A 22,809-nucleotide genomic window follows, 5' to 3' on the forward strand; every position below is an offset into this window, starting at 1 on the left:
GGCTCTCGCCGGCAGCACCGCACACGGACATTTTGAATGCTCCGAGCCTGCATCAGCGCCTGGACGCTGCGCACGGGGCACGACAGCCGGGCACTTGCTTTAAAAACGCTGATAAAATGAGGGACAAAACCAGCACCGGCCCCTGCACGCTGAGCGGGCCGAGGGGCTGAGCTGGGAGCTGGCTCCATGCTCCCGAGTGAAACGCACGGGTTGGTCTCGGCCGGGTGCACCAGGAAAAAAAAACCCCGAGATCGTTATTTCCTGCGACAGGCGCGGGTTTTGCTCTCAGACTGAAATCTCCTCCAAGAGACAGATTGAACAGGCTTTTCCAAGCCCCCCGGGCACGGTGGGAAAGCTTCGCCATGGGGCTGCGCCTCTTGCACGGGGACATTCACCGTGTTTGCGGTGCGCGTTGTTTAGGAGGAGCTTTCCTTCTCCAGCTGGGAGGAACAGCGTTCCTGGGCTGGAGACAGGTATCTCGGAGCTGGATTTACGACCAGCAGCACCCCTGCGGACCGTGACAGCGCAGGTGGCGATTCTCCATGCCAGCGTGGTTCGCGGGTGCCGGGAATCAAAGGAGGTTGGTGGGCAGGAGGTGCTGCTGCTCCCGACCTGCTCCCTGCGCGCTGGGGCTCTCGCCGTAGTCCTTCCCTCTCTTCTCCACGTTATAAATTTAGACAGGACCTGTGCCTGAGGAGGATGGCCAGGAAATGCTCCAGCTCGGGTGGAGGAACTTCCAAAGGTCCTCACAAGGGGCAGCCAGATGAGTTCCAACACAGATAAATATAAACCAACGCGTGTAGGGAGATGTAATTAAACACGGCTACACGCTGGGGATCTCAGAGCTGCCCGTCACAAGGCTGCAAGGGCCCAGGAGCCAGTGCTGGCACTCCAGTTCAAGTACCAGTCCAACCGGGGAGATCGATACCTCGAGGGAAGATGAAAGGGGGGATGAGGAGAAATCCAAGTTCTGATTGCACCTGTTCTCCTCTTTTGCTGGTTTACCCTTTCTAATAAAACCAAACCCAAGCATTGTATTGCAAGCAGCTGCCGTGCCCTTCTGAGCACTGCTCTGACCGATCACAATTTGCAAGGGACGTCAGCGGTGCAGAACTCGTGATGGAGCCCAGAGGAAAGCGCGGCTCCCTCCAGCCCCTGGAGTCCTCACGGCCAGCGAGGCCTACGAGCTGCTTCGCTTCCCCCAGCACCTGCCCGGCACTGCCCACACATACAAAGTACTGGTATTAACACGGGGGACTTAAACCTCGAGCTCGGATGGGAAGGGCCTGGGAGCGCTGCTAGTCCAAGGAACACGTGAAGCAGCAAACAGGATTAAACCAGCTTGAGTAAGAACTTACCCTCAGAAAGCTTCGCTGCTGGGGAGCTCGGAAATAAGCTTTCCAGACAGCTGCCACAAACACCCAGGATCACCATCAGTTTTAAATCACTAGAGACATAATCAAACTCAGCAAATTTTGTAAGAACACAATAAAAAAAGAAATAAGACACCATGTAAAACCACAGCTGATAGGACCCGGAAATAAAACCAAGATACATCTATCATTTTTCCATCTCTAAAAGTAATTGTTTTTCTTAATGATCAAAAACCTGAACTGAGCCTTGATGGTGAATGTGGAACCGCCGCACTCCTATTCCCAGAAGCGAAGGTTGGTTTTGAAGCAGCATTTTGGGATGACCACGTCCCGCCGGAGGAACGCTCCTTACGGCTCCGCCAGCAGCTCTGCACAGCCTGGTGCTTCCACGGGGGATCTCTCCCGCGCAGGCGCTTGCCCAGCACCCCCTCTGCTCCGCCAGCAGATTATGGATCGGCACAGCAGTCTCCGTTCAACTCCACAGCATCTTTCATCCCCGTCACCTTTTAAGCTCCTTATCTGATCTGCCTCTTCCTCGAGCACCTCTCAAGTCCTCAGACCTTCCTCTAGCAGCTCCCCTGATACGGAGGCTTTTAACCTTCACAAAGCAGCTCAGCCCTGCTGCTTTTAAGGACAGAAAACCGATTGCCAACAAGTGATGTTTTTCTAGTAGGATCTTTTCCCAACCTTTCTCCTCCCTTCTCATCACTTCAGGCACTTGAAGGAAATCTTTTTATAAAAACTCTTTATATGCTCATAAATTCCTAAATATTCTGCATTACTGAAGGCTATTGAGCTCCCCTCCCCAAAAAACCCCCACCATCCCCCAAAACGCTAACAACAACAAAAAAATCCCACAAAAACTAAACCCCAAGGGGTATCATTACTATTTGGCAGCACATCCAACTTTTGGACTGGAGTGGCTTTTCCTGTAGCTCAAGTTGTCATGTAAGAAGTAAGGAATCGCTGGCATTTTGTTGCTGTCAAGCTGGTTAATTTTTCTCCTCTTCCTCTAACTTCTGGAGCTAACATACAGGCAGCAATCCCCCAAACCACTGCAAACTTACGGTTGACTATACTTTTGCAGGTATTTAAAACAATCTTTTAAGTTCTACCTTTGAAGAACAATCCATCAAAAATGGAGTAGGGAAAGTGTGAGAGAGCACTGAGGCAGGTTACTGCACACCATTTTCTTCTACTGTGGCTACAAAAGGACTGAAAAGTAGGTGAAAAGGGTGAATTCAAAGAGGTGGGTAAGAAGGAAAACCATCCCAGCAGTGCTCATTTCGTAGAGCATCTGTAATTCCTCCTCGCAGCCTCTCACCCTCCCTGCTGCAAAGGGGCACCCCTCAGGTCCCAGCAATGCCGCTGCGGCCCCCAACAAACCCAGGACGTTAAATCCCGCTGGTTTGGAGCTCTGGGAACAACCTCTCCTCCTCCGCCTGTACCCGTTGGCGAGGCAGACGTTAACTTCCCCCACAAACGCGGCCCAACACGGGGCAGCCCATTGTTCAGCACCACGTTTATTCGCAGTTTTTCTCTCTAGGCTGCTTCAACGGGGCACCTGAGGTCTATCCAAATGACAAAAATTCATGCCTTTAAGTCGATTAATGGGGATTTAGTTTAAAAAGAGCTAGAATGTCTGCTTCCTGCACTTGAAGAGTCACTTTTCCTCTGCTTTTGCCCACGTGGATCGTGCCCGTGCCAGGACGGGCTGCACTGAGCAAGCGCCAAAGGGCAGGGGAAAGGAAAGGAACAGACATCACAGGTCAGGAGCTACTGTCCTGCACTCCAGCTTATGTTGCCACAATTTATTGGTTGCTGATTTAGACCAGTTTATATACGTAACATGCACAACGAAGAAAACCAGTGATTTATTACAAAAATATGGGTATCGCACAGCTCAACAATGCTATGGATGGCAAATCCGGATGGAGGCTCAGTGCAGGTGCATGACACACCTACCACTTTTTTCTCTCTAGCAAAAGGAACTGCTTTATGACTAAAAAGCATACAGATGACAACACATTAACTATTTAATTAATCCTATCTGATAATTTGATTACAGCCAGAGAATCTGCTCAGATGCAGCAGCACAAGAACACAGGGAGCCAGCTAGGAAAGAGGGAACTGCTCTACACGAAAACCTACCGTAGCGTGAGGCGGGGGAGCGCTGCCGGGACACAATTCACCTAGAGGACAGCAATTCAGCCAGCATACAGTGCTGAAATCCAACTGCACTGCGGAGTTACGAGTTTCTTTGGGTCTTCAGTCATTTCTGGTTTGAAACAGAGGGCAGAAGCTGGATTTGGAAGGCACCACAAGCACCCCAGTGTGCATGGGCCAGCAGCGCCCTGAAGGGTCCCCTCCCACCGTCACTCAGCGTGGGCCGGGTGTGCAGGGACCCGCTGCAGCGCTTCACCCAGGGAGCAGGGAAAAAAAGCAGCAACGCCTCCCCCACCACCAGCCTCTTCACTTCTAACCAATAAATAATCGGGAAAAACCTGCCAACCAACCAACCCACGTCTCCTGCAGGGGAGTTTTGTGCTCAGTACTACATACCTTTCAACAGAACTTCCATTAAAACCAGTAGCAGCTACAAAATCACAGCACTTAACATAATTATTCCCATTTTTATGCTTTGTTGAGCTCTTTAGATGTCTCTTCATTCTCAGAAGTCATATTTGGGAATTTAAAAGAGCCTGAACTCCTGATCTCTCCAACAAGAAACCACAGGAGAACACAGAGTGAAATTAAAGCAGGTTAAAAAAACCATAAATCAAATGCCCAGCATATTTATGCCCAGCATATTTTAAGTCACAGAAACTAAAACCAGAAGCGTATCTTGTTTTTTAAATGACAGTGTATCAGGATCTTTGTGTTGACTTGAGAGCATAAATGCACCTAACACTTTTTTCCTAAGGCTTCTTCCAGTTAATTAGTAGCATTTTCCATTAAAAAGGGGCTTTATTTATTTTCCTTTTCACATCCTAAATGAGTATTTGTATTAGCAACAGGCTGCGGTAAGTCTTGTCCTCAGACAGGCTGTAGTATAGCAGAGTGTATCGTTCCTTTCCAAGCACCAGTTGCCCGTTTTCCAGCAGTTTATCAGGAGGATGGCTACGGTTTGCAGCGCTGGACGAAGCGCGGGTAGAGACAGACGTCTCGGATGTGGTGTCTATTCAGGATCCAGGTCAGGAACCGTTCTAACCCCAAGCCATATCCACCATGAGGGCACGTACCATATTTTCTCTGTGAAATTAAAATCGGAGAGTAGGTATTAAACATTTTCTTGTTATTTATAATTGCAGTACTATCACCAGAAAAAAAAAAAACCAACCCAAAGGCAAACCCTTCCAAGATTATTTTCCGAGTGATGAGGAAAGCGGACTATACTGCTTCAGTGCTCAGTTGTCCTGAGTCTCCTGGGGCAGCAAAAGGACTAGAAAAGGAAAAAGGAAGGTGAAAAAGGAAGTCTTGGTGACTCTTTTTCAGTCGCCTCCTTCTCTCCTCCCCTGATGCCAGCCAGAGCTCAGCCACTCCGGCTGGTGAGGTCCAACCCCCGTATCTAACGGCAAACACGGCAGAAGGCGTCACGAGAGGAGCACACCCGCACCACCAGTCTGGGGGCTGTGACCTGGAACAGGCTGCACACAACTGCCCAAACAGCAGCAGTTTTAACAAAAGGGAAACTCTTAGCCATCCCATTTTGCCATTGGCTACATGACAACTACTTTGGGCCACCAAGAATACGTTTCCAATTCAGACCACATCGTCTTAAGCCCAGTTAAAAAGAGAACAATCAAGTATCGTATCCGAGAAGCAGCGTGGCTGGTCTGTTTTACAGACCTGGTCGGTGTACCAGTAGTAGGGCGTGGGATCGATGCCCTCTCTCTTATAGCCTTGGAGCAGCTCCTCACTGTCCCAGATACGCATGGAGCCTCCGACGATTTCACCAACGTTCGGCATCAACACATCAACCTACAACACACCACGTACAGTCAAACTATAACAATTGAGCTGCCTGCAGAACAGCCCAGACTTAAAACTATTTCCACAACACGTCTGACCATGTAATTTTAATTCTGCGTGACAGGAAGGCAGGTGACTCCTTCCAGACCCATGTTACAGATGGAATGAAGCGACTGACTAGGTTCTCTAACCTAATACTCCTGGCCCCACTAAACTGTAAAATTTAAAACACAACCCACAGAAAACACACCAAGAAAACCACAAAACCAAACAAAAACAGAAAAACAAAAACCACACCACAAAACCACAAACCCAGCAGCATTCCTACCAACCACCGCTCTTCCCAGCTGCCAGACAGCGAGTGCTCAGACAACACCTCTCCGAGAGCGACAGACGTACTGTCCTGACCCCACCGCTCACCCAGGGTGGGTGCAGAGCTCGCGGTGACCCCCCCACATTCCAGCAGCTCTGCAGAGTTGCTTCCTTTATTTCTGTAAGATCAAGAGCCACGCCCAAGAGACACCCAAAGCAGAACCTGGGAAGAATTCTCCAGGGTTTTCCTGGAGCACTTGCTCATTTCGTGCTCGCTCACACCAACGTTCCCTGCTCCTGCAGCGCTACGTAAAACGCCAACTTACGGATTCGGTTAGCCGGGAATCGTCGTGGCAGCGCTGCATATAGAAAGACTTTATCTCTGCGGGAAATCGGCACAACAGGATTGGTTCATTAATGGTGTCTGTCATCAGCCTCTCAGGAGCTTCAGGAATATCCTAAGGTTAAAGAAGGCTTTATTAACATTTAAAACCAAAACCACTCCAATACCTTGAGTCCCACACGCATCAGGCATGAAACAAATACAGTTTCAGACCACAGGTATCCACACATTCATCCCCATGTACCTAAATTTTTAAAACAAACTTATCATAGGAGAAAATATATATAAAAACATATGTTGGGAAAGAAAATCTGTTCAATTAAAATCCAAGTCTTCCCCACGCTTCAGACAGGAAACTGAGGAAAACCTAACCTGAAATGTAGACTTTCCAAACAACCAGTAAACATCAAAGAGCCTGATCTCCCTCCTCCCCAATACCATCTTCCATAGATCTCAAGGCTAAGAAGCACAAAGTGTTTCCCTGTTACGTATATGGGCTGTTTTTTCAAAACCTCAACAGTAACAGTAGTTACATAGATGAGGTTATTTCATTTTATCCAAGTTTTCTGACTGCAATTTGATAAACTGTGAAACACCGAGCAGAAGTTTCATTTTGACCAATTCAGCAACATTACTGTTTGAAAACTGGGAAAAAGTGAAGGGTGACACCCCAGTTACGCTGACAGACAGGACACATCACTGATACCGTGATCACAGCTTCTTAAACCAACACACTTTGCTTAGTCAAACCCTGTCTATCCCTAGAGGGTTTAATTCTGACTTTTATTCAGCCAATGGTATCACATTTTTCTTAGATTCTGATTTTCTTAAATCTCCTCCTAAAAATGTCACTTCTCTTAAGTCTACTGACGAGCAGGGCTACACCACCAAGTCCTCTCAAGCTCCTTCATATCATTTTGTCTTACAGGTTGGAGAAGAGCGAGACAGGGAACAGACAGACAGATAAGTCAGGTTTTGATTCCCATGCTCAAAGACGTTCTATGACAACCCAACCCACGCCTGCACTCCCCAGTACAGCACCACTACACCTCCCAGCACCATCCAGACAACAATCCAGGCCTCTGGTTTATAGCAAACCTCCCATTACCTGAAAGGGGACTAGAATGTCCCTCCTGATCGGTATCATTCCAAACAAAACACAACAGATGCACACAGCAACAGCCAGGCTAACAGCACCGTGGTCCAAACACACTGTTCCTCGAGGGACTGACACAGCGCGAGCGCATGGCAGCAGGGTCTGGTTTGGTTTGAATTCCTAAAGAGCCCCAGAAAGACTTACTTCCCCAAACTCATAGTAAGTGCCATCTTCCTTCTTCACATCGTGCTCCTTTAACCACTCAATGGCCTCCGTGTAGTTCATTCGTCGGAAAGGACGTTTAGGGGGCTTGAAGCCCTGAAAATAAGAGTAGACATAAAGCCAGGCAGAAGAGCACCGTTTTCAAAGAAAAGGACATTTCTAGTTGATCAGCAAGTCCACTTCCAGGCTCGAAGCATACACACCAGTCTTCCCAGCTCATACATCAACAAGTTATTACTTAATAAAGAAATCCCACTTGGTACTGAGAAGCTAGAGCCAAACACAAGCACTGTCCAAGCGCAGTAAAGCTCACAGGACAGGTGCTGAAAGGGGTGGCAGGAGGGAGAAGAGAGGAAGCATCCTCCAAGCCGTTTCCTTCCGGCACGAGTTCACTGCACGCGCGGGTGCTTCACACTCAGCCCCTACCGTTGGCTCCACGGGCAAGGCCGCAGAAGAAGGTTTTTGCTTCCCTGTGCCCAGAACAGCTTCAGCATCCGCCTGCGCGAGGTGCGTTTGCTCCCGCCATTTCCCATCTCCTGACCCAGTCTCAGCCCAAATTTAAAACTGAACCTCCAGGCGTTTATCGGGAAATCGGGGCAAGTTAACAGGGAGGACTGAGTTTGTACCTGCTGTGAGAGAAAAGCTAGTGATGGAGATAAAGTCAGCAGGCTCTTAAAGCCGTCTTCCTTGCAAAGGCAACAGAAGACAAAGGGTCTCTAACAAATGAAAATAGCTTAGAGCTCCACGTTCCAGGGTGGAAAGTAAAACACTGGTTGTTTCATTGCTCCCTTGTGCTCAATCTGCAAGTACCAGCCGATCAATATTACGAGCTCTGGGATAGAGGTTTTTATTCCACTGGTACAGCGCACGCTGCAATAAATCCCAGCACACTGCTGGCTCCTGGAAGTGGCTACCAGGGAACTCTTTCCCCACAGTCCCCTGCTTCTGGAAGAGTCATTACCAGCCCTGCAGCATCTTCATTCTTTTGAGGTTAGTTAGTATTTTTATTATTAACAACAGTAAGCTAGCAGAGCTCACTGCCATGCCCTGCCTTCCCCAAATGAAGGTGCTCAGCAGGAAAGGCTGAAGATTGTATTTTCCTGGCTATTTGTGACCACTCCACGGGGCTGCCTACCGGGTTTAGGTCGTACAGTAAGCTCGATGCAGGCGATTTCAAGACTCTGTCTACCACATCGCAAACCAAGCTCTCCAGTCGGTCCAACAAATCCTCAAAACTTATAAACGGACATTCAGCTTCGATGTGAGTGTACCTGAAACACAAAGCCACACCATTACACAACCACACACGAGCAACAAATCTTTAGCTATGAAACAAAAACTGTCATAAAAAAACACCCCACAACCCCAAACCACACATTTTTGTCCCCTTTGGAAATAAAGCCATTAAAAAAAAAAAAAAGAAAGAAAACAACAATATAAACTGTATTTTCTAAAAAGACAAAGCTTCCTAAAAATAACTCAGCTCTGTTTCACCTGGACCTGCCTTTATGAATTGTCAGCACAGCATGACAATTCACCAGGACAAGGTGTTACCCAAACAGACTTTTGCTCAGCCCTTCCGCGGTAGCGTTACACCGGCTGCTCACTGCACATTACGTCACCCAGCTGCCCGCTACTCCCCTGCTTCAGCAATTCACTTAGAACAGCAAAGAAGTGTCCTCTCTCCGTACTCTGCCAGGTGTCTGCGGGTCCTGGACTGCTCCGCCCTGTACGACTGAGCAATGCAGAAAACATCTCCTAAGGCCGGGATGCAAGTCTCCAGGTAGAGCTGGGACGACTGCGTCAAGTACGCCTCTTCACCAAAATAATCCAGTTTGAACAGGGTCGAGCCTCCTTCCACCTGCGTCTGCACTAAAGTGGGTGGCGTGACCTGTTAAAGAACAGGACGGTCACTACTCGAGAGAAGAATTAAGGAGAACACACACAAGCTCTTCAGTCTGGTGTCCCTCCGCACGTTAAAAAGGGCCACGCAGGCTGTTTGTGACTCGCGCCGTGACGCTTCCACGCCTCAGAAGTGTCTACACACCTTTGAGGTGCGTCTATGGAAGCGATCAAGTAACAGTTTCCTTAGAAACAGCTTTTCTTTTGCCCCGTCAGGTCAATTAGAAAGTCTGCAGTGTTTTTCCAGGAAAAAGACAGCCTTCAAGTCAGGACATGACTGTAGTCGCTTGCTGACAAGGGAAAGCATACTTACTTCGTAGTATCCGTTGGCAAAGAAGTGATCCCTGAAGGCCTGTACTACCATGGAGCGCACCTTGAAGATTTTGGACATATTCTCCCCTCGAATCATCATATGCCTGTTGTTAAGTTGCACATCAACCTCGGAATCCTCGTTGAGCAGATTGTCAGCCCCTCCTGCTGGGGCCAGACCAATAAGCTCCCAGTAGTCACAGTTCAGCTCGTGGCCTCCTGGAGCCTGACAATTGGAAGAGAAACAAAAATTTCACAAGTCCACTTTTTGCCCCTTGGATGTCACCACCTGGTGTCATGGCGGAGACGTTAATCCAGCTGAAACAAAAGATGCGGAAAATACTGCCATTAGGATTTCAAAGTAAGCACTTTGTTGGAAACGCTGTTTGTGACCCAGCACGGGTCTCTCCGACTGACCGCGAATGGGACGGGGCACTGCCGCCAGGTAATGAGGAACTTCAGACATGTTCAGTCTAAGCGTAACACCTCACAGACGGCCGGGTCTATTCAGCTGGAAGAACAGAAAGCTAAGCTGAGGGAAACTACTTACTACCTGCAACTATTTAGCGGGTGGTTATAGGTAAGGTGGAGCCAGACTCTCTTTGGACATGCCCAGCAAAAGGACAATTGTCTCAAGTTGCAGCAGGAGAGATTTCAATTGGCTATAAAGAAGAACAATTTTCACAGGGTTCACATTCTAGAGCACAGACAAGCCAGCCTGCAGTCCCCAGCCTTGGAGACGTTCAGGAGCAGAACATCTGGACAAGCCTGACCTCATGTTAGATCTTCAAGAGGAGGGAGGACCAGTGACCTTCAGAGAGTCCCCCCCAACCAAAACCATTCCGTGGTAACTTACACTGTGCACTACGTGTACTAGTTTTCGCTAGGACAGAGTTAGTTTTCTTCACAGTAGTTTGTACGGTGCCACAATGCAACACACTGGCACAAAGAACCTTCCTGTAAGCCTTAAGAACACGACACACACACAGAGTCAAGAGTCCTCCCACCTATTAGAAGAAAATGCAGACCCAAGATCGCAGTACGACGTTCAAGGTATTTTGTTCTTTGTACTATTTGAGCCACATTCTCCCACTGGCTGCAAACTTCAAAAAAATTGAGAAACCTCGCTCAGACCATGACAGCGGAAGAACTAGCTCACTGTGGGTGCTTTTGGGTTTGTCTGTCAGACACTGAGCAACCCTTCTGCACTAGGCAGCATCTCAGCACACTGTGAAAACACAAGTCTGGTGCCGGTCAATCCTCCCGGGCTCCAGAGCCCGCACACCTCTCGCTGCCTCTCTGGTCTCACCAGCTCCCCCGTGTGGGGCACAGGCGGCTTCTCTCCCCTGAAACCGTGTTCTCATTTATAGTATTTTCAGGGTATAAAGGCAGATTTTCAGAGTCTAATCCAACAGATTTCCACAATGTGGTGCTTTTGTTCACTAGAAGCACTGCATCGTTGTGACAAGACATGAAAACACGAAGGGTTTTCACTGCCCAAAACATTGTGGGCAGAGCATACTATGAGTTACTTATAATTACCAAAGTGCATAAAGTTGTTTAAAAAAGTGATCGCTGATTGGCTGCATTTATTTTTACAAGTCCCAGTAGTGCAAGTAGTGAAGGAAAGGAAATCTTGCTACCTTCTGATCAGCAAACCCAACAGGGAGTGGACTCACATTTCACAGAGTTCAGCTCTTTAACCTTAGGTCGATCTCTTGGGGATAGACCCCGAGCAGCAGGGACAACTAGAACAATTAAGCCTACCCAAATTTCATTTGCAAAACATGCCAGTAATGGCCAACAGTACGTGGTTTACAAGAAAATTGAATTTTCTAAAAAGCACCACAAAAGGTTAACACTTTGACCTTATTTTACACACTACAGGCAGCCACAGAGAGGGACTACATCACTCAAATATTGTCTAACACATCTTGGATGTTTGAAGCAACAGAACACTCCAAAATGTGATTTTTTTTTTTTTCTTTCAGACATGTTTCTTCTCCCTGTTAACTTTTACCAGAGTTAGCACGCTTACTCAGGAGCCCAGACAGGAGAATACAGATTGCCAATCCACGCAAAAGAACAACTCTCACTGCAAGAGCCAATGACCGTTTTGAATATGTATCTAAAGGAAGAGGTAAGCTTACAGACTAGCAAGATTAAACATTATCTATCCTCTAAATCTCAGCACTACTGCTTTGCTTTCTCCTTCAGAAAAAAATGACATTACTAGAAGCAGCTATCAAGAGCTGATGTCTACTAAGGCCTACTCAAGATTTAAGAAACACATGGCCTGAGCACGCTTGCTGTTTCTGCACCACAAGTTAAGTTCTGCAACACAGCCTTTTTGCAACACCAACTTACTTCTGTCTTTCAGTCACCTCCTAATAACTAAGGCAGAATTCCTACAAGGATTTTCAGTAACTATCCTGATATAGGCCTGCACACGCCGCTGAGGGCACTGAGCTGCTGTCACGGATAACGATTCCTAACGGCTCCTCCCCACCTTCAGTCTGAACCCTTTCTAGGGGCCGTCCTTCATGCACAGCTGCTTCACACAACTTTAGCCCTAAATCCAGATCCCAACGATTTTCCACACAGTAACAGCATGTAGATCTAGATTGGAACGAGAGGCACAAGGCATAAGCAGCATCATATTTTGAGACCTAAAATCACACTGGCCGAGCCCTTAATCTGAGACCACCGTTACAAACAGAGCTTTACAAAACAAGTTCTATTAAACTGCCTGGCTCATGCACCTGCCAAGTGCTGGAGGACAAACAGCACGGTGAAGCGACTACAAACCCACCTCAGTAAGAGAGCTAATCCCCAATTCTTAGCCTCACCACATAAAAACTGAAGAAACCTCTTGTTCGGGAAAGCAAAGCTATGTCACCTATTCAATACCATTTTCCACTGTTATACTCTAGGAAGTATCTATGGGACATATCAGTGGAAGACTGTTTCAGACAAAAGCAGATCGGTCATGTAGTTCACCTGTCACACACTGAACTGTGGGTGGCAGCAGCAGCTTTGGGAGGTTTGTTCTCTTCTCTAAACCAAAATCATCTAATAATTATTTTCACTTCTGCTTCTCCTTCCATCAGGAAAACAACAAAGTGTTAAAGAGGAGGAGAACCCGAAGGCACCACGTCCCGTACCTGCTTGCCTTCAGGAACAAGGTTCAGCGTACCATAGACTGCAACACTGCTCTCTGTGGAGAGAACGAGCCCGTTGTAACACTGACACTGCGGAGAGAAAAAGGCACAGTTACAGGGGTGGGGTTATTTTTGCTTTTCCTATGACATCTGCTGGAGTCACAGACAAAATTAACTCAGAGTCACTTCTAAACAGTTCTTGCCTTGACAAAAACACTCCAGTGGTAGGAGATACAACTTAACAATAATACAACTTCATCAGTAGGTTTAGGAGAACTTCCAGTCATCTATGTAAAACGGATGAGGTGTGAGCACTTCACTTATTTAATGACAGAATTAAACCACCGCAACTTACCAGTTCATCTGAAAGGACACACTGAAGAAAACCCGTGCCATCTCGCAAAACAACAAACATCAAGTTTTTTCCTAGTTAAAGAGAGAAAAAAACCGTGAGAGCCTCAGCTTTATTCACTGATCTATTTGAGCAGACCCACTCAAGACACATGAACCACTGCTGAGCGGGTGATGACGGCAGGACAGTGATCCCACTCTTCCATTTACAAAGCAAAGCCGCTGCGGCGAGCGCTGGAGCACCAGCAGCGTTACAGGAACCTTTCACAGAGCAAAGCCTGTGCCAGCCCCAGCGGGGCAGGGTCGCACCGCCACGCCATCACCCCCCACGTCCCTCTGCTCCACAGTCTGCTGCAGACAGGCCCAGGGTACGCCTGACACAGAGGGAGCGATGCCACCCTGCTCACCCACCTCTCCACAAGAAATAACTGCTCACTATATCCAGATCCACAACCAGTTCGTCAAGTCCTTCAGTGATAATTAGAACAAATACCTGCGGAGTCTGAAACCTCTGCCGTGCACTTCTGTGCCCCGACCGAAGCCACCTTGCTGGCCAGAATACCAACCCTTCTGGTAGCAAGTAACACCTGCTAAACTTATTTTTAAAGAAGTTATGCTACTTTATATAAACTTTAAAATTCCAATTTGCTGATTTTACTCTGAGCAGATGCTGGTTAGCTCCTTGGTTTGTGGGATTAGTTTAAAACACAACATAAGCCTTTTGAAGAAATTCTGCAGGACTGGCCTCCAAACTGAAAGTCCCATGAGATTTCAGCTAAGAACTGTCTATACACTCATACATCACAGAGCATTTTCAGCGCTGTAGTGACCACTGTGATAAACTAAAGTTAACATCTGACTGATGGTTTAAAAATTCAAGAAGAGGTGCTGCCTGATTCATTTTAGGCATCCAAATTGTGAAGGCTACTGCAAGTCATTCCATCTCTCTGCACAAGTTCAGTAACTTCTAAATGCTTGTGGTTTACCTTGCCTCCGTAATCTGTGAATCCAGCCAAAAATCTTCACCCTCTGGCCTCTGTAAGCCTCCAGCGCATCAATCTTTACCTGTAAAGCAGGGAATGGGAGCAATCAAATTGAGAAGTGAATCACCATTTAGACGGTGTTTTCCACAGGATTCCTTAGAACACAAGTGCGCGTGACCTCTCCCTCCGCAGAGCGGCTCCTCCCCAGCGACGGGGCACAGGCGTGGCCGTCGACACTCAGCAGCTCTTTGGTGAGGGAAGAGGGTTTGAGCCAGGAGAGGCAGCCCACTGGGACTGCATTCCCAGAGCTCGCACCGAGTCCCTTCTGTCTGCAGGTTTACTCTGCCAGGTAGAAGCTAAGGACTGTAACGGCCTTTGAAGCAGCTCACTTGGCATTTGACCAAAGGGAAAGCATGCAACAGCTCACAGCACAAGGCTAGAGCACGTGGTACTACTGGAAATCCAGGTGCCTTCAATCACCAGGCGGCTTGGGAAGGATGCCTCTGACATGCCTTCTGGCGCTCTGAACGTGCTCTGGATTCATCTCTGAAGACGTGCAGTGGATGAGCCCAGCCTGCAGTCAAAGCCCAAAGGGCGGCCAGGAGAGCGCAGGGCTCCAATCAAACCCACCTCCTCCACACACACCTAGAAGTCTCTTCTACTCGGGGTCTATCCAAAAACCCGCTGCAGCGCAGCACGTGTAGTACCAGCTTACTGAGGTACGGACTGCACCAAGTCACCGAGGCCAGCAGGATGGGAACTGCATTCCACGCCTCAGTAACTCAAACCACAGCCTCTAACCAGCACAGAGGTTTCCTCACTCTCCTCCACCACAATCATCAAAGCCAAGCCAGTGAACTTTTTCAAACAGAAGTATGGTCTGTACCAGCAGACAGACACAGATAAGTCTGATACATGAACTCAGAAGGTTCAGATACCCATCAAGCGCCTGAGAAAGACTAAGTCTATATACTAGAAAGCACGGATAATCAGAAAAACAAAGTTACATTTACAAATAGTAACAAGGCAGGGCCCTTCCACAGCTGCCAGAGCCACAAAGCAGAGAGAGGCTAAATCTCTGCGCAGACAAGAGGCTGTAACACAGGCCATGCAGCAAGCACACCGGATCTTACTCACGCATTTTGGCTCTGGAAGACTAGGATCGTTCTTGATAACAACCTTCTTCGCTTCCTCCAGGTTCTTCTCTCTTCTCAAGAGATCTTCTGCCTGTTTTTAAAAAAAAGAAAAAAGTATTAAACAGTTGTAACCAGGGTTTGTAAGATTCCTACTCTTTACAATTACTGAAGACCGTAAAAACCCTTGATGTTACCCTGCTGGGGCCTAAACCTGCCCCAGGTTTAGGGGCAGGATGAGAAACAATGCACAAATGCCTTTCTCACTTCTTCTGGGAAGTCTAAAGGCAATAGATTGCAATTATTCAAAATTCACCCAGTTGCAGCGATTTGCTCATCCTAACCTAAGCAAAGACAAATTGTAAATAACGTACATGTATGATGATGACACAGATAAAGACCAAACTGAAGCTTTTTTGGAGGGGCGGGAACGACAATGCTGCTTAATGGTTTTGGAAAAGAAAGGTGGAGTGCTTCCTCCAACTTGGCATCATCTGCCACCTACCTCCTTCTTCTCCTTCGCTTCGTTCTTTGTTTGTTCCCTGTGCCACAGTTTTTTGACATTTTTCATTTGTGACTTTGAAATAATGGCCCATCTCTAAATCAACCCAAGGAGAGAGCAGAAGATAAAAGATTACATTTGTGGCTCTTCGCACAAAGGAACATTAAAATAATTTCTACTAAGAAACTCTAATGATACAACACCTCATTTTCTTTTTGTGAGTCCACATAAATAGTAGGAAATGGTTCCTTTCCTGCTGTCATCAAAGCCTAAAAAAGGGGGAAAAAATAACAGAATCAATGGCACCGCAAGCACACTGAAGTCATCCTTAAAGATGAGCAGACATCCTATTTCTGATCCTTCTGGTCAGGGTTGCAAAAACAGCTCTAAAATTTACACACAGAACTACAAGGCCAGTTACTTGACCTAAAGCGCAGTTCACTCTTCAAAACAAAGAGCGGGTGTTTTTGAGAGTTACCTTTAGAACAGTCTTGAAGGGTTTCTTTTGTGTCCCATCACCAGTGGAATCATTGCCCTCTCGTTCAGAAACATACAGCTCTTCTGTAACACAGAACAACAATGGCAATTACTTCAAAAAAATGTAAATTATCAGCTATGCAAATAGGAAGAAAATTGAGACACACAAGGATATAAAGTCTTCACAGTTCTCAGCAGCGATTAACCTTCAAAACCAACCATCTGGTCAGACCGGATATGAATTCATTTCCATTCTAAAAGCCAATCCACGCGGTAAACGTGTTGCGCCAAAGCCTCAAGGACTCCCAAGACACTGAACGCTTGAAAGTCACCGGCTGCACAGCAGGCTCCGCCAAGGAAACAGCTTCTTACGAAAGTAACTTCTTCTGGGCCACCAGGGAGACGGTGAATTGAGAAGAGTCAGGGTTCAGGTCAAGGCTTCGCTCGTGAAAGCGGACGGACCGGGGACAGACGCCCGCGCCCCGGAGCCCCCGGCCCTGCCGCCATGGGGCCCGGTGCTCCCCCCCGCCCCGCAGGTGGCTCCGCCTCGGCTGCCAGGGCCAGGAGCAGGAGAACCGGCGCCTCCGCCCTTCCCGGCGCTGACGGGTCCCACCGCGGCTCGCCCCCAGCCCTCCCACCCTGAGGCCGGAGCCCCGGGGCGACAGCGCTCCGGCCGGCGCCGGGACCAGCAGTCGCCCGCCGCTGCCGCCATCTTGGGCCGCGGCCGGCCCAACCGCCCCGCCCAGCCGAGCACCGCCCGTCCCGACGGGGCCCGTCCCGTGCCCGCGGAGCCGCCCGCCGCCCCGGGCCTCACCCAGGACGAGCGCCGCCGTCCTGCCCAGCACCTCTCCCGCCATGGCCGCGGCCGCACTGCCGCACCCGCACGCCGGAAATGACGTTACCGCGCGACGGCCGCGCTGAGCCAACCCACCGCCCCCTTGCGTCAGCCGCCCCGCCCCGCCCCCGCCCCCGATGACGCAGGCACGCACGGACGTGACGGCGCAGTGCGGGCGCGTGGGCCCCGACACGTGACCGGGGAGACCGCAAGGCGCTCGGCCAAGCGCCTGGCGTCATGCAGCGCGTGACGTCATCAAGCGCGTGACGTCATGCAGCGGTAGGGAACGGAGAGGAAAGCCGTTTTTACCGGGAAACCGGAATCCTGCTTTGAACTGCCTCCGAGGGAGGCTCTGGGGGGTCACGGGGTCGGGCCTGGAGCCCCGCGTTGGGGCTGGTAATAAAACACCATGTTATTAGGTAATAAATAAAACACCGCGTTATTGGGTAATTAATAAAACAAGGCGTTATTGGGTAATTATCCCCTGACCCAGCCCTGCTGGGGGTCCCAGGAGGGCAGGAAGGCTGCAGCAGGCCCAGGCCCGCTGGCTCCCCTCTCCTCAGACCCTCACGCCTCGGCTGAAGCAGTTTAGGACATTTATTTGCATTAAATTTTTGACATGTACATTCCATTAAACAAAAGCTGTGTATCATGATTTTTACTATAAAACCATTTCAGTTAATCAACCCTAGTCCAGGAGTCAGAAGTAAAACATTCCTACCTCTCACCCTGAAGAGTAGGTGCAAATGTAAAGAGACTCATAAAACCACACCGGACAGTTTAAGAACTGACTCCCGAGCAGCGAAACAGGTTCCAGGTCAAAGCGCCCGTTTTACTGACTGTATCCAGAACTGAAATGCCCCAACTCCTGCCCGCTCCAAGGGCAGCCTTCCAGAGATCAGACATATCTGTTCATGAATACACTGTGTAAGGAGGAGATTCTGGAGTTGGAAAAGAGACAGGCAGAGAAACTAAGAGCAGGTGAGAAAAAAAACTCCATTAACCATTGATTTGGATCTCTTCATTCCAGGAGAAATCGAGGAATGGGCTAGGACAGGAATAATGGCATATCACTCCTACTAATGATGCAAAGAACTGATTTAGTGCAGCAAGCTGTGGTCAACCCTTGCAGAAAAATAAACGAACAGAAGCCACACCTATAAATGTTAGAATTCCTAATAAAACCTGACACTGACCAAAGTTTATCACCAGATGTATCTTAATCCCAGCTGTACAAGCTCAGATGAGAATACCCAGAGCCCTCTCAAGAGCCCGACCGCCTGATTCACCATTCGCACTGTGCAGTTTAATGAAATGGCGCACATGAGGTAACTGCTACTTCGCAGTTCGCTTTCAAAGACAAAATATGAAATGTAGCTGCAGTTTCATACCAACATATTACTAAAATGTGAAAAAAGTTTGCAATTCCAGCCATCGCTAAAAAAAAAAAAAAATATTACAATGCTGGGTTTCCATACCCTAGCACACATATCCTTCATTTTCACATGAAACAGAAATCAGCTGCACAAGGACTAGTAGCTCCATAGAGAACTCTTGGCCTTTTTATGCTTCCAGTAGTCCAAAACCAGGAAGTTCTGTGATAAAACATAAAAATCTTCCTATCCTTATGCCATTTGGTTAGAAAAATATCCTGAGTTCGTTTAAAAAAATTTTCTTTGTGCAATCATTGGGATAAAAGGCTTCTCCCCAGAGAGCAGAACATCAGCTTGTCTCCCGAGCACCTCCGCCGTGGCCCCCGCCGTGGCCCAGGACTGCATCTAAGGGGGCCCGTTTCTTCCGAATGCTGCGCCCCGAAGCGATGAGGTCAGCGTACCCCCGCTGGTGGGAGAAGGCGTAGGCGGAGCGGCGGCCAGACACCCCTCGGCGGAAAGCGCTCGGCCTTCGCTTCCACTGCTGCTCCTCGGCCATGTATTTCTTACGGTTCTTCTGAATCTTCCCGCATGCAAAGACAGATCAGTTTAGGGGTTACAAGGGAAAACAGCTGGTTTGCATTTGCTGTCTGCGGAAATAACCCGATCCTTTTTTTTAGATCCTTAAACTGCTTAACACGAGGGTTCTCTTGTTTAAATCTGATTTTGTTAGAAACAAGAACACATGCAGTACACATCACCATTGCAGGAAGACTTACTGTATTTATTTTGAACTTCATTATTTCCGTTTATCTTTAAATGCCTTTCACTGAGGTGGCTTGAAGATACGTAACTGAAAGCTATCCCTGTGCTCTCGACACTTCCTTAATATCTTCTGAAACAACACTACTGCCATTTTAGCTATTTTCATACCCATATGCTACTTGCCAGCTCAAGGCAGAACAGAAAGAAACACAAACTGTCCTCTGTACTCTGACACCTAACAATGGAACTCCAACACACCTAAATAAAAGCAGAAGTCAGGCCGTCAGTACCTCCAGAGTGGGTTTCTGTGGTTTTGCAAAGCCGAGCACTCAGCCAAGACAAACAATGAATTAGCCCACACCACACCGCGTGCCGAGCTTGTACATGTACCTCTGCACCCCACAGAAACACACTGGGAAGATACTGGGAAACAAGAACACAGCAAAGCCACGCTCTGCTTTGGAGGGCAAAGTGCCACCGCACCAGCTGCCCCCCTGGCAGGGGCCGGCTCAGGCTGGCCACTGCTCCACCGCCCTGGCCACAGGACCTGAGCCCCAGCCTCCTGCAGCTCTCCCTGGGGCACAGTCACCTACTTGTCTCTAGCATTAGCACCAATCCTGACTCCTCTAAGTAAATAATGCCAAATTAACCAAAATAACCTAAGACTTTACTCACCCGATCACTTTCTGAAGGCCAAACTGTCACTGATAAGAAATGCCACGCCACTACAGGAAGTAAGCAAAGAGCAATCGATAAAATCATGGTCAGCCAGAGGTACGGTTGTCTCAGAGCATTTGGAGCAGTTCCTACGAATAAAAAGAGCAAAAATTAGTTTATGACATGATCAAGTAAACTAGTTATAAAACACAAATAAGGTACTAAAAGCCACAGCTTCTTTCCTGAGGACCTAACATTCAGGTACTCTGTGTATCACAACCTCAAGCTTTTCTTCAGAGACTCTACTATGAAGGAAGCATAAAGGGCAAGAATTTTATAAAGCACTTCTGCTACAACGTTTCCACATTCATGCCAAAGCCCTTTTGAGAGTTATGGGAGGTTGAGACAAACGCTTGGCTGAGACACGTGGCTTCTGCCTGCTTTAAAGCATGCAGGGCAAGAGAAACTCCTCCCAGTATCACTGGTATGCGCGTGGTCTAGAAAGCAGGCGGTATGTAGTGGCCAAACACCCAATCTCACAGAACTTTCTATCAAACTAAGTAGCAGTCGTATCTTTATAAAACTTCTGAAATGCATAAAGTATTCAGAAGGAAGTTATAAAAGAAGTCTAAAACATTACTAAAGGTCAAAGAAAAACTTTGTATTAGAGGCAACTACCTTTTTTCAATCAGGTTCGGCTTAAAAATGAGAACATAAAACTGAGGGGGTTTGTTATTTGGGGGGGGAATATTTAGATCCAAGGCAATGTATCAAAGATTTGCCACTAGGAAAATTAGGAAACACGGTTTTCCCTCAGAAAAAAATTTCCAACTGGCTGCAACTTATATCTCCCTAGACTTCCAGTAAAATCCCAAGGAGCTGCTAACAGCACCCGGCTCTGTTACGTTGGGGCTTCACCTTCCACTGATCAGTTAGAGCACTGGCAAGCACATACCCTGCCAGATCATCACATTCCCTTTAAGCTGCCCCACCAGTTTTAACTTTGTTTTCATTTGCAGACTCCTACTGCTGAGCAACGTCAAGTTCCAGCTCATTTTTATTAAAAGAAAAGAAATACTCCCAATAAAGAAACCTGGCCCCAAACATAAACAAAACCCTTCCTTGGAAGTGAATTAGTATTTAACATCATTCCCTTTCACAGGCACCAGGTTCCTGACATGACATTTTGGCCAAAGTTCTGCTCAAGTTAGAAAGCTGCCTGAGACAGGAACAAAGAAACACAAGAGACAAGGACTGACCTGTGAACTGGAAGCCAGAAGGAAAGAGAACATGGATTCCAGCACTGTGGAAGTCAAATGTGATACCAAAGTAAAGTGCAATACTCCCAAATACTGAAAAAGCATTAACAAAAGTCCAGTAAGATGTATCCAAGCCAATCTGAAAGCAAACAAAAGCCCCAGATGAGTTTTATCAATTCAAAATACCGCCAAGTACTCTGACAGCATTTTGGTCGAGGCATCTCTCATCCAGTCACATCAGAGAAAGAGCATCAACAGAGGAGAAGGCAAAAAAGGGAAGATTTTTTACATAGCGTTATGTTTTTAATTGACAAATTTAGAAACACGAGCAGAAAGTGTTCTCAGAGCAACAGAGATGAGGAAGCTAAGCTTACTTGCCTGAAAATTGACGACAAATATAAGAGAAGATGCTGCTGTGACAGCAAACGACTGATAATCTGAAGGTGCTTCTCCATCTTGTCCCATAGTTTTCAGGTAAGCTCCATATGGTATGAAGAAGATTATCAGTGAAGTTATAGCTCCATGAAGCAAACTTAAAAAGAATTTCTCGTAGTTAAAAAGTAAATCTTTCTGTCCCAAAACATACAGTCTAGGGAACCGAAGACTCAGTTTGTCGCTCACGTCCTTAGTAAAGGGGGAAAAGAAAAAAAAAAGTTGCTGCAATTTCTTGTTCTCAGTGTGAGCTTTGAAGAGTAAGAAGCTCAACTACACAATGTCGAAAGGAAATGGGTTCTTTTCCTCCTCAAATAGCAGTGTGGGCAGCAGGACTCTGCACTGACTAATGCACGCAAGTAGGAAGGACCATGTGTGGAGCACGTCTCTCCCTGAGCTACCACATACCCTGTGTCCAGGCTTCTGGACTTTTACCCCACTACTTGCCGAGAGAAGAACAGCCACAGTTGTGCAGCTCTTTACAGCTGTGCGTTGGGTTGCAGTCCTTTCACTGCATGTCTTAAGTCTCCAACAAACACTCTAGTGAGATCTTAATTTGGTACTGGATTTGTTTCTTAGCTTTTATCACAAAAGCAAGCAGAAACATTGCCTTGCCTGATCAGCAGGTAAGCCTTGTATGGAAAAACAAGTGGGGAAGGCCAAAAGCACTTGTCCCCCTGAATTAAAACAAATGCTGCACACCAAGATTTCCTGTCAAATGCAGCCAAGTGTTCAGTTCCTACATCTTCAGCTCAGAAGGGTAAGCAAGGAATATCCTTTCCATTCACAAAGCCACTGCGCTGTGGGAATGATGTCAGGGAATAGCAGGCACTTACAATTTTAACAAACGTTATTAGCACTGAAGACCACTGACCCAATTAACTTTGGCTGTTTCAGTAACCCTCTGCTTATTCTCTCTCGTTACCTCACACACTGGGAAGAGGAATACACGTTTAAAAGCCAAAAAACCAAACAAAACCCTCAAAATGCCTTGTACATAAACCAAAGCAACCAGTCTCAGTGTCATTAAAGACTTGATGTCAGATGCCTCTGGATTCATCTGTTGTTAACAACATGGAGAATACCTGGTCAAGCAAGCCAACCAGCAGAACCGGGAGACTGGAGTACAGCACGTTGTACAGCGTGATGAACCAGTCTTCATAGGCTGTCTGCAAGAAGAGGAAGAATTTCAGTGGTTAATGGTTTCTTTTTGATTACACCTTCTCCTTCCAATTCCCGAGAAAATCCACACGTGCTCTTGCCTGTCTCAGTGTTTACCCAAAGGGCGGGCAGCACCTTAGCTCAAAGCTCTGTTGGAACTGGTTTTAGCCTGTATGAAGCTGTCCCACCCCTTA

The 22,809-nt window shown here is 47.5% G+C and overlaps 2 protein-coding genes across 3 annotated transcripts in view; both read right to left on the bottom strand.

Moving 5' to 3' along the window:
- Positions 1–3,150: 3,150 nt before the first annotated feature.
- Positions 3,151–17,044, bottom strand: NARS1 (asparaginyl-tRNA synthetase 1). Its single transcript, XM_074857323.1, has 15 exons — positions 16,951–17,044; positions 16,138–16,220; positions 15,863–15,928; positions 15,663–15,755; positions 15,162–15,251; positions 14,028–14,106; positions 13,046–13,116; positions 12,694–12,780; positions 9,534–9,755; positions 9,010–9,209; positions 8,454–8,589; positions 7,301–7,414; positions 5,984–6,115; positions 5,223–5,354; positions 3,151–4,625 (listed from the first exon to the last, which is right to left on the bottom strand). Exons 1-15 carry the CDS (start codon positions 16,991–16,993, stop codon positions 4,494–4,496), a joined length of 1,680 nt encoding a protein of 559 aa, XP_074713424.1. The 5' UTR covers positions 16,994–17,044; the 3' UTR covers positions 3,151–4,493.
- A 393-nt stretch (positions 17,045–17,437) lies between these two features.
- ATP8B1 (ATPase phospholipid transporting 8B1) overlaps positions 17,438–22,809 on the bottom strand; it is a 39,506-nt gene continuing 34,134 nt past the window's right edge. For both annotated transcript variants that reach the window (XM_074857321.1, XM_074857322.1), the window contains exons 25-29: positions 22,540–22,623; positions 21,401–21,646; positions 21,023–21,161; positions 19,782–19,912; positions 17,438–18,924 (exon numbers count right to left, since the gene is read on the bottom strand). In XM_074857321.1, coding sequence (XP_074713422.1) covers positions 18,694–18,924; positions 19,782–19,912; positions 21,023–21,161; positions 21,401–21,646; positions 22,540–22,623 — 831 coding nt within the window. In that variant the 3' untranslated portion in view covers positions 17,438–18,693. The remainder of the gene's footprint in view (positions 18,925–19,781; positions 19,913–21,022; positions 21,162–21,400; positions 21,647–22,539; positions 22,624–22,809) is intronic.

This window comes from Strix uralensis, chromosome Z (genome assembly GCF_047716275.1).
Source record: "Strix uralensis isolate ZFMK-TIS-50842 chromosome Z, bStrUra1, whole genome shotgun sequence".
In the NCBI taxonomy this organism is placed as follows: domain Eukaryota; kingdom Metazoa; phylum Chordata; class Aves; order Strigiformes; family Strigidae; genus Strix; species Strix uralensis.